Source organism: Zea mays, chromosome 2 (assembly GCF_902167145.1).
Source record: "Zea mays cultivar B73 chromosome 2, Zm-B73-REFERENCE-NAM-5.0, whole genome shotgun sequence".
NCBI lineage: Eukaryota > Viridiplantae > Streptophyta > Magnoliopsida > Poales > Poaceae > Zea > Zea mays.
In genome coordinates this window covers 240791253-240803065 of record NC_050097.1, presented here as the reverse complement: position 1 = coordinate 240803065, position 11813 = coordinate 240791253, and the positions used below count along the sequence as shown (strand labels likewise).

Genomic DNA, 11813 nt, shown 5'->3' with positions numbered 1-11813 from the left:
TTGGCACCTCCGGGGGGCTTCCGAGGGTTCTTGTACTCGGCGGTGGCGACAAGGTCCGCGTCGGCGGCGTCGCGTTTCGCTTGCGACTTCTTCTTGCCTTTCTTCTTGGCGCCGCGCTGAGTAGACGCCTCGGGAACATCTTCCGATGGGCGGCCCTAGGGCTGCTTGTCCTTTCGGAAGATAGCCTCGACCGCCTCCTGGCCGGAGGCGAACTTGGTGGTGATGTCCATCAGCTCGCTCGCCCTGGTGGGGGTCTTACGACCCAACTTGCTCACCAGGTCGCGGCAGGTGGTGCCGACGAGGAACGCGCCGATGACATCCGAGTCGGTGATGTTGGGCAGCTCGGTGCGCTGCTTCGAAAATCGCCGGATGTAGTCCCGGAGAGACTCTCCCGGCTGCTGCCGGCAGCTTCGGAGGTCCCAGGAATTCCCGGGCGCACGTACGTGCCCTGGAAATTGCCGGCGAAGGCTTGGACCAGGTCGTTCCAGTTGGAGATATGCCCCGGAGGCAGGTGTTCCAACCAGGCGCGAGCGGTGTCGGAGAGGAACAGGGGGAGGTTGCGGATGATGAGGTTGTCGTCGTCCGTTCCACCTAGTTGGCAGGCCAGACGGTAGTCCGCGAGCCATAGTTCCGGTCTCGTCTCCCCCGAGTACTTTGTGATAGTAGTCGAGGGTCGGAACCGGGTCGGGAACGGTGCCCGTCGGATGGCCCGGCTGAAGGCCTGCGGACCGGGCGGTTCGGGCGAGGGACTCCGATCCTCCCCGCTGTCGTAGCGTCCCCCACGTCTGGGGTGATAGCCTTGGCACACCCTCTCGTCAAGGTGGGCCCGACGGTCGCGATGATGGTGCTCGTTGCCGAGGCGGCCCGGGGCCGCAGGCGCGGTGTTGCGCGTGCGCCCGGTGTAGACCGAGGCTTCCCGCATGAATCGGGAAGTCGCGGCATGAGGTTCCGAGGGGTATCCCTGCCTTCGGGAGGCAGAGCTCTCGGCCCGTCGGACCGCAGCGCCTTCCAGGAGATTCTTGAGCTCCCCCTGGATTCGCCGACCCTCGGTGGTTGATGGCTCCGGCATCGCGCGGAGAAGCATCGCTGCTGCAGCCAGGTTCTGACCGACCCCGCTGGATGCGGGTGGTGGCCTGACCCTGACGTCATCGGCGACACGGTGCTGGAAGCCCTGGGGCAGGTGACGTATTTCTCCGGCCGGGGGTTGGCCCGCCCATGCCTGCCCGACGTCCCGGCGGATCGGCTCAAGCGCTCCTGCTCCCTCGTCGAGCCTGGCCTGCACCCCGCGGATTTGCTCGAGCTGTGGGTCATGGCCCCCCGCCTGAACGGGGACCACAGCTAGCTCCCGTGAGATGTCAACGCGGGGCACCGGCCTAGGGAGATCACCATCCTCCGGCATGCCGAGATGATTGCCTTCGGAGGGACCCCCTAGATCGACGTGGAAACATTCGCGGCTTGGGCCGCAGTCCTCGTCGTCGAGGCTGCGGCTACCGTCGGAACAGTCGGAGAGGCAGTAGTCACATGCGGTCATGAAGTCCCACATGGCAATGGGGTTTCCAAGTCCAGAGAAATCCCAACAGATGTTGGGGTCGTCGTCTTCCTCGTACCCAGAGGGCCCGTAGGTCGAGACGTCCGTCAACCGGTCCCAAGGCGACCGCATGCAAAACCCTAGAGGGTTTGGACTCGCCTCTACGAGAGCGTCCGCCAAAGCGAGGTCGCTAGGCGGGTTGAGGCTGAATCCAAATGACGTAGGATGGGAATCGGTCGGTACCTTTTGGTCGACGAGCGGCGATGAAGTCACGTCGGGGACTGACTGCACCGTCGTCTCAGGTACGAGGGCGACGTCCTGCAAGCTTTTCGCAAGCGCGCTGGCGTCGTCCACTTGCTAGGGATTGGCGTGTCGCGGGGAGACGGCGCTCGTCTTCGTCTCAGGCGCTAAGTTGATACCCGGTGTGCCCCTCGTTGGGGTGCCGGTGCTGTCGGCTCGCTCGACAGCCAACGAGGCGCTGCCTCCTGCTTGGCCTTGGCTGCCCCGCCTTCCCCTCCGTCGGCGGGGAAGAAAGCGGGACAAGCTCGGAGGTTGTTCTTCCGCCACGCGGGGAAGACGTCGTCGATTCCGCCGCCGGCGGGCGGGCTGTCGGCCGCCATTGTCGTTGTCGCGCGGCGGTGGAAGGAGTATCATGTCGTAGCTGCCGTTGAAGGACATGAACTCAAGACTCCCGAAACGGAGCACCGTCCCGGGTTGGAGAGGTTGCTGGGGACTGCCCATCTGGAGCTTGACGGGAAGCTGTTCGTCAACACGCAGCAGGCCCCTACCTGGCGCGCCAACTGTCGACGTTTCGAGACCGGGGGGTCCCTCGGGCCGACGAGTGAGTGTCGCCGCGTGCCCAGCCCAGATGGGTCGAGCGCGAGGGCGAGCGCGAAGGGGGGAGAAGCGAGGCGGCCGGAGACCGGCGTGAGAGAGGTGGGAATCCCGCGGCCTTCGTGTTCGTCCCGCGCCCAGGTCAGGTGCGCTTGCAGTAGGGGGTTACAAGCGTCCACGCGGGAGAGGGAAGCGAGCGGCCCCAAGAGAGCGCTTGTCTCGTCCTCGTCCCCGCGCGGCCAACCCTCTCTAAGAGGGCCCTGGTCCTTCCTTTTATAGGCGTAAGGAGAGGATCCAGGTGTACAATGGGGGTGTAGCAGAGTGCTACGTGTCTAGCGGGGGAGAGCTAGCGCCCTAAGTACATGCTGATGTGGCAGCCGGAGAGGTTTTGGCACCCAGCTGGTGTGATGTCGTGGCCGTCGGAGGAGCGATGGAGCCTGGCGGAGGGACAGCTGTCGGAGCGGTTGGGTCCTTGCTGACGTCCTCTTGCTTCCGTAAGGGGGCTGAGAGCCGCCGTCGTCACAGAGTATGCGGGGCGCCATCATTGCCTATCTGGCGGAGCTAGCCAGATGGGACACCGGTCTTGTTCCCTGCGGCCCGAGTCAGCTCGGGGTAGGGTGATGATGGCGCCTCCTGTTGACGTGGCTGACCTGCGCCCTAGGTTGGGCGATGTGGAGGCTCCTCCGAAGCCGAGGTCGAGTCTGTCTTCCACGGCCGAGGCCGAGTCCGAGCCCCTGGGTCGGGCGAGGCGGAGGTCGTCGGCAGAGGCCAGGGCGAAGTCCGAGCCCTGGGGTCGGGCGAAGCGGAGTTCGTCGTCTTCTGGGGCTGAGCCCGAGTCCGAGCCCTGGGTCGGGCGGAGCGGAGTTCGCCGTCTTCTGGGACTTAGCCCGAGTCCGAGCCCTGGGTCGGGCGGAGCGGAGTTCGCCGTCTTCCGGGACTTAGCCCGAGTCCGAGCCCTGGGTCGGGCGGAGCGGAGTTCGCCGTCTTCCGGGACTTAGCCCGAGTCCGAGCCCTGGGTCGGGCGGAGCGGAGTTCGCCGTCTTCCGGGACTTAGCCCGAGTCCGAGCCCTGGGTCGGGCGGAGCGGAGTTCGCCGTCTTCCGGGACCTAGCCCGAGTCCGAGCCCTGGGTCAGGCGAAGCGGAGCTTCCTATGGTGCCTTTGGAAGGGCCTGACTGCCTGTCAATCTCACTCTGTCAAGTGGTACTGCAGTCGGAGTGGCACAGGCGGCGCTGTCCTTCTGTCAGGCCGGTCAGTGGAGCGGCGAAGTGACGGCGGTCACTTCGGCTCTGCCGGGGGGCGTGCGTCAGGATAAAGGTGTCAGACTATCTTTGCATTAAATGCTCCTACGACTTGGTCGGTCGGTGCGTCGATTTAGTCAGGGTTGCTTCTTAGCGAAGGCAGGGCCTCGGGCGAGCCGGAAATATGTTCGCCGTTGGAGGGGGGCCTCGGGCGAGACGGAAATCCTCCGGGGTCGGCTGCCCTTGTCCGAGGCTAGGCTCGGGCGAGGCGTGATCGAGTCGCTCGAATGGACTGATCCCTGACTTAATCGCACCCATCAGGCCTTTGCAGCTTTATGCTGATGGGGGTTACCAGCTGAGAATTAGGAGTATTGAGGGTACCCCTAATTATGGTCCCCGACAATTGGAGAAATTGCAAGAATTGACATTTTATTAGGGTTGGTGCTAGGAATTGCATGAATGAATGTTTCATCCAATATTGTGAGATATACTTATCACATTCCTGACCAAATAATTCTGCTTCAGGCCATTTGAAATAAATGTACTTAATTTGCCATTTTGGATCGTAAATGATGTTGTTCAGGTTGAGAATTGAGATACCTAGAAAGGAGGGGCGTGGTGTCGACGACGGGTAATGTGGGCTCTGATCCCTTCTCCCCCCTCGAGTTTGGCACCAAATCACATGGCCCCGCTGCTACGTGTATATCTATGACTACCTGGTGAAGAGGAACCTACAGACGACGACCAAGGCTTTCATGGCTAGGGAAAGGTTTTTGCTGATCTAGTTGCTAATTGTTGCCTCTTGTTGCTTCACCCTTCCGCATTTTGTTGCTGGGTTAGATTTCATTTATGACAGTGCACAAGAGTTTAACTATTGGTTACATGCGTGAATTCGAATTTTGAACTAGATAGAGTGGGCAGTGTGTTTTTGCCCTTATATGAGTTTTCGTATGGAATACTCCATAGCTTTTTTGTGTGTTTGGCTGAAGTAGGGCACATGATTGAAATTTCAATTGATATACAGTTTTATCGAATAATTTTTGTGTTGTTGCAACACATATATATTGTATTATACTAGTGTGTGTAAAGTATATATTTATACGTTTGAAGTATACACTTTTTCAACGGAATGAGTATGTCCAGGGGTTACTTTACTTCGAATGTCTTGATTGTGAACAGAGTGTTTATTTGATTAATCAACTTTATCTTTAAAGTTGACGCTTTTAGCACTTTGTTTAAGACGATTTTGACTCTCTTAAAGTAGCTCCTGTGCCCTCGATAGCGCATCCTGTTACAACCAACACGCACGATACACATGTACTCCTCTACCTCTATGTCGAGTTGTCGACGCCGGATATGGTTTCTCAGTTCACACTGTAGTGTGTTTCTTTCTGACAAGCTGGAGCCTGCTGACACAAGTCAAACTCAGCAAAAAAAATACTTCCTCCGTTTCATTTTAATTGTCGCTCGATAGTGCAAAATTAAACTATCCAGCGGCAAATAAAAAGAAACGGAGGGAATACTAGTCTAGCTGATGCAAATTGCTTGGTCGACTAGAGGTCTCTTTGATTCAGTAAATATCTGCTTCTAACTATAAGCAATGAAAATGTTTAAAATGTTTATGGTAAAGCTAAAATATATATTTAGTTTAAAGGATTGTCAACTATAGATTATTCTATAGGAGCAGGAGCATGATAACTCGGTAACATAGATGACATAAATTTTAGAACCTTCTTATAGATTTTTTTAGAAATTTAGTATACTGTTAGATCTGATTGAAATTCTAGATTTTTAGTGAGTCTGGTTCATAAATTTAAACCAAACACATCTTACATGTATAATATGCATGCAAATATACATATGTGCGGGATACATATACGGTTTTTATGTATACATATACATACAGAAATAAAGAAAGACGTGTAGTTATGTACCCAAAAATCAGTCCCACACGGCCCTCTACTTCTCTAATAATGAACAAATTACTGTACTACGCAACACTAGCTGTAAATAATGGAGTTGCCACGTCACTATCAGCTAGCTACTGTAGTCTCTGTTGTGTATGTACGTGAGGTGGTCGAGTTCGTGATCGACGAGGCGGCGCTAGGCCTGCCGCTGCAGCTCCTTGCCGGCGATGAACGTGCCGTGCAACCCGTACGGGACGCGGCTCGGCAGCTTCACGGCGGCCTCGGCCCGCATGTCGCGGGCGTTGACGACGAGCATTTCCGACGCGCCGCGGCCCTCGTCGTGCACGTAGCACAGCACGTACCCGTCATCCTCCGCGGCCGGGGCGTCCGGGCGCGGCACGAAGCAGGGCTCGCCGCCGTACCGGCCCTCGCCGTAGACGAACTTCTCCACGGTGCCGGCCTCGAGGTCCACCTTGGCGAAGCCCGACACCTTGGGCCACGGCTCGGCGATGGCGAGGTAGGCGTAGCGCGTCTTCCTGCCCAGCAGCTGCCGGTTCACCATGCCGGCCTCCAGGTTCACCTGGTCGGCGTCGCTCAGGACCGCGCGCCGCGAGGACGTGCCGGTGCGCGGGTCCAGGCGGATCTCCGACAGCACGCTGCGGAAGCTCTCCTCGCCGGCGGACTCGTTGAACACGGCGTCGGCCGGGGTCATGCAGGACCCGATCACCACGATCTCGCCCGTGGCCTCGTCCTCCCACGCGTTCCAGAGGTGGAAGCAGAAGCAGTCGGGGACGTCCACCCACTGCAGCCGCGACGCGTCGGTGGCGCGCTTCGGCAGCACACCGAACCGCGCGGTCTTGTTCCTGTCGTACACCACGGGGGAGCCGCCCAGCACCATCTCCTGGAGCTTGAACACGATCTGCTGGTCGGGGATGATGGCGTGGTTCTCGGTGACGGCGAAGTCGTGCATCATGGTGGGCGCGTCGACGGGGATCTCGACGTCGGGGGACTTGCGGCCGTCGGCGGTGAAGTAGAAGTACTTGAGGAAGGGCCTGGACACGACATTGTAGCTGAGCGCGAAGAGCTCGCCGGTGGCCGGGTCCAGCTTGGGGTGCGCGATCATTGCGGCGTCGAGCTGGCCGCCGAAGTCGTAGCGCCCGGCGGTCTCGAGGTCGCCGTCGGCGGTGACGCGCACGTGGTACGGGAGGTCGTCCTCCGACATGGCGAGGAGGCGGTTGTTATGGTACACCAGGCCGGCGTTGGCGACCCCGATCCCCTGCGACGCGTCGAGCACGCCGCAGAGGGAGCGGGCCCCGAAGAGGAGCAGGCGCGCCACGCCGGAGTGGCCGTGCAGCTCGCCGATGGCCTTGGGGAAGACGGCCCTGCCGAGGGCGCGCTCCTGCCGGAGCCGCGCCGTCTCCGTGAACCGGCACGCGTAGGACTGGGCGCGGCCCCCGCGGAGCCGCACGGCGTGCAGCATGCCGTCGCCGTCGAAGAGGTGGTGCCCCGCGCGCGGCGCGTGGAGCGGGTTGGCGCCGTTGCGGACGTACACGCCGTCGAGGCACGCCGGGACGCGGCCGGACACCGGGAGCTCGCCGCTGGGCGGGCGCTCCCCGACGGGCGCGTAGTTGCCGGCGATCTGGACGGCCGGGTCGGCGGTCCGTGGCAGCGGGTGCGCGCGCTCCAGGACGCCCGCCACGAGCCCCTCCTCCAGCGCGTCGAGCGCCGCCGCGGCGAGCCGCTGGAGCGGGTTCCACTTGGCGGCCGCCTCGTGGCGCGCCGGCGTCGGAGCCGCGCGCATTGGCCGCGCGGGGACCGGGGTCCTGGTCTTGCCGGTGCTGGGGTTGAGCTGGGACTGCTTCTTGGGCCTGCCCGGCGCCGGAGCCGCCGGTGGAGCTGGAGCAGAGATGGAGGACGACGCCATTGCAGCGGAAACTAATCTGTCAGGAGCTGATGACTCTGGCCCGGCCCGATGATCGGCGGAGCCAGCTGATCGAGCCGGGGCAGAGGCTCTTGGGACGTGTATGCGCGCCGGCCTATGTGGATGGTGAGACTTGGAGTGAGAGAGAGAGGAGCGAGCTGGGGTTGGGTTTCCGGCGTGGTGGATTCGGAACGGGATTTATAGGAGGCGCTGGCCTCTGCGATGGGGAGTGAGTGGTGCAGTCAAACGGGGGACGAGGTCTCGACGACGACGTGGCGGGAGCCAAGGGCGGGAAGGGGACGCGCCGCGCGCACTGAAGCGGTGACTGGCTGTCCTCTTCTTCTCCGGGTGTTCTAGAGAGATGGATGGTTCGGTCGAGATGCTTGCAGCTGTCCCCGCGTGTCAGCCTGCACCACTAGTGCTAGTGCTAGTGCCGCCACCGCGCGCCGCACACAACTCTTCTTCCCCATGCCTGCATGTCCGTCTGCTGCCTACCTCTGCCAACTCGCCACTCTGTGAAACTGACAGTAACAGTAACATAACACCCCCGGTTGTTTAGTTTTCTTTTCCTAATTCCTTGGCGAGTTGGCATTGCCATACTTGTCAATCGTCTTCTGCTTCTGCAGCTCCAGTCGCTACGATCTCGCTGCGCTCTTGTCACCATATCATCTTCTTGCTCAGACAATATGGCTGCTACTGCTGCTCTGGTGACTATGTGCCTCAACATAATTGTGTTATCTGACATAAGGTTGTTCTGGTTTATAATAACTAGCCTATAGCCTATCCTAACGCTACGTCCTACGGTCTAGTGACAAACCTAGCCGAAAACATTATCAGGGTCATCAAAAGCAACTTTGTTATATTATGTAAAATTTTATATACTTTAACAGTGTTCTGCCAAACGATTTATAAAATTTGTCGGGGTCGGCTGACCTCAATAAACCCTTCTAGATTTGCCCTGCCATAGAGGGAAGAAGTCGACGGTGGCGGCAGCGACACGAGGGGAGGGGTTGACGGTGGCGTCGGGGACGCGGGGAGGGTAGTATGGGGGTGGCGGTGTCGCGGGGGAGTAGAGGGATGATACAAATAATATTGTTAATTGGATTTGAGTGAGTAAGGGAGACAGGGTTATCCATTGGTCTGCCCCGTTGGTATTGATGGTGCGTCAAGTCTAGGTGCAATTTGTTTAGTGGATTTAGTGAAGGTTATGGGTGTGGGATTGATTTGGTTAGGTGGGTTTTGTAAAGTTTAAACTAGTGGATTGTATAATGGTATAGATAAACTTGCTTCGAGAAGTCAGGCTGTTTTGAGCAGTACATACATCCAGGTCGCATCCGCGAAATGCTCGTCCAATAGAACTGTCACGACTACGAAAACGGTCTTTACGAGTACCCAGATTTTTTTGCAAAGGGCAACCGACTTTCGGACAATAGAACCCACAAAAACATTCGCATAAATAAAAAGTTATTTGAAGCGACGTAATACAACAACGTCTAAAAACGTCTTATTTTGCAAGCGGTCTTCACTACCGGAATTTGGTTCTTTGTCGAGTGTCATATTCTTTGTCGAGTGTTTTATTTCGGGCACTTGACAAAGAACTCTTTGCCGAGTGCCACGCAAAAAACTCTCGGTAAAAGAAAACACTCGGCGAAGAAGCTATTTGCCGAGTGTTTTATTTTTGACACTCGGCGAAGAGTTTCTTTGCCGAGTGTCTTTTTTTGACACTCGGCAAAGGGCTCTTTGCCGAGTGTCACAAATACAACACTCGGCAAAGAGCTCTTTGCCGAGTGTTTTTTTTCCAACACTAGGCAAAGACAATTTAAAAATCACATTTTAAAGTAGTAAATTAATTCAAATGAAAAAGTTTTCAACTACAAATTTGTATAACTCATCATGATGTACAATTTATATATTGAACATTTCTTCATATGACAAAATAAAAATAAATTTGTTCATAAAACCTATATCTCTCTCGTAGTTTATGAAACTACGAGAGAGACGTATAGAATTTGTGCATATTGTTAGAACCATCATCTGAGATAAACAAATGACCAAACAACCAAAATAAACTTTGTAGATCTTGAGAAGTTATAGAAGTTTATAGTTGCCAACTTTTTCATTTGAAGTCATATTATCAACGAAAACTACGTCTGAATTTAAAAAATTTAAAATTTGAATTTTGAAAACGACTTCGAAAGAAAAAACCACCGACATAAAAGTTGTAGGTATTGAAGAGTTATGAAACTTTGTAGTTGACAATGTTTTAGTTTGAAATCATCTTGTTATGCAAAACTATGTTTGAATTTTGAAATTTGAATTTTTCAAACTGTCTCGGATGGAAAAACCACCAAAATAAAAGTTGTAGGTCTTGAAATGTAATGAAACTTTGTAGTTGACAATTTTTTTATTTGAAATCATCTTATCATTGAAAATTTCGTGTGAAGTTTTAAAAATTAAAATTCAAATTTTGTAAACGGTCTCGGATGTAGAAACTATTAAAATAAAACTTGTAGATCTCAAAAAGTTATGCAATTTTATAGTTGGTCACATTTTCAAATGAACTCATTTAATGCCTTAAATAATCAAATTACTCTCGATTTGTTATAGTACATAGGGAATGAAAACGTAATATAAACATAATTGGTGTAGTAGTGTAGTGGTATAGGAGCGGTATGCGCGAGAGAGGTTGCGAGTTTGAATCTCATCATTTACAAAACATATAAGTTTGATTCAAAATAATAGTGAAAAATGATAGGGCAACGGGTAAGATAATAGGTAGGGTTGGAGAGTTGTTCCTAGAATTTTAAAAATGGTTTACTGTTTTTTTTAATTTTTTTATTCTTAATTTGCCGAGTGTTTTTCTTTGCCGAGTGCTTTTTGACACTCGGTAAAGTCTTTGCCGAGTGTCCGAAAAAAAACACTCGGCAAAGAACCCTTTGCCGATGAAATCTTTGCCGAGTGTTTTTTGCCGAATGTTACACTCGATAAAGCCTTTGCCGAGTGTAAAATAGTCTTTGCCGAGTGTCTTAGACACTCGGCAAAGAACGCGATTCCGGTAGTGCTTGTTAAGTAGCGGCTTGGACTCACCCGATCTTTTGCTTAGAGGTAATGTCTCATCCGACCCTGACCACGAAGGGGCTAGGAACCCAGACATCTCCGTTTTGAGCTCCGCTTCACCCAATCCTGAGGGTGAGGGGTTAGAAACTTTGCCCGACCACCCTAGTGCGGGATTCTCGATCCCATATATACTACCTCAACCACTACGAGAGTGGACTTCTTAGTATTTTCAATATGACCTGCAAACGTCCCTACTACCGTGCAAATCGACTCTCTCTCCTCTTTGCATCCTAAAAAACCTACCTAATGGTTTCTACTGGTCCCTAGCACCGACGATTCTAAGAAACACCAGTAAAAATAGGTTCTGAACCGTCACTATAGAGCTTATTTGTTGTAGTATACCATAAAAATAGGATCTACATGCATGCACTTACGCATGTGCACGTGGTCCAGTGGTGGACAGGGTTTTTATGATATCTCTGTAAACTATTTATGTTATTTCTGTGGACTACTTACGCTATTTGTGCAAAAAAGTAGAACCTCAATTTATGGCTTGCGTCTCACGCGGGGGTTGGTTGTTCCACCGGGAGTTTGACCTGCGCACGTGGGGGAGGTTGACGTGGTGCAAGGTGGGGGACGCACTTGACAACCTGGCGTGGGATGTAGGTGGGCGCGCTGGTGCGGTCTAGCCAGATCGGAGGTGGTCGGCGAGGGTTTCCTCTAACATTTAGAAGCCGAGGGCTTCCAATATACCCTCCCTATATAGAGACAGACATACGTACTATTCGTCTTCTTAAGTAATGTAATCATTCAACCTTAAAATGACTTAATAAAATCTGTGAATGACTTAACAATTAATAAAGATTTGTTAAGTCATTTTAGGATGTTTGATCGTCACATAAGATAACGGTAAAATGAGTAATTATTTGTCTGGATACATCCTAGATTTGATCTTAGTACGGCAAAAGCTTTGTGGTGAGTAAAAAAGGTTACGTGCAAACGAAGTCCCCTTTGTGCCCAACATGCATCAACATTAGCTAGGGCATGCATGGATGTCCGGCGACCGGCGGCCCACCACATTTGGAGCGACCCTCTCTAGCTTGGTTAGTTCTAGGACTGCTTTAGGCCCTCGTTTGGTTATATTAGTCGTAGGGCTAAAGTTTCAGTCAGAGACTAAATTTTAGTTTCTACTTTATTTTGGTTGTAGGTACTAAGTATATTTAAATACATTAAAAGGGTGTTTGATTTCTAAGGACTAATATTTAGTCTCATCATTTATTCCATTTTAGCCTATAAATTGTCAAATATAAAAACTAAAATAAAGTTT

General features: G+C 53.6%; 1 protein-coding gene across 1 annotated transcript; it reads right to left on the bottom strand.

The window, feature by feature from the left end:
* Positions 1-5428: 5428 nt before the first annotated feature.
* Positions 5429-7582, bottom strand: LOC103648268 (9-cis-epoxycarotenoid dioxygenase NCED4, chloroplastic). Its single transcript, XM_008672757.4, has one exon. It carries the CDS (start codon positions 7430-7432, stop codon positions 5705-5707), a length of 1728 nt encoding a protein of 575 aa, XP_008670979.1. The 5' UTR covers positions 7433-7582; the 3' UTR covers positions 5429-5704.
* Between the last annotated feature and the right edge of the window lie 4231 nt (positions 7583-11813).

Excerpts from the sequence above, each read along its gene's own strand:
- LOC103648268 (XM_008672757.4), bottom strand. The coding sequence starts at position 7,432 with ATGGCGTCGTCCTCCATCTCTGCTCCAGCTCCACCGGCGGCTCCGGCG.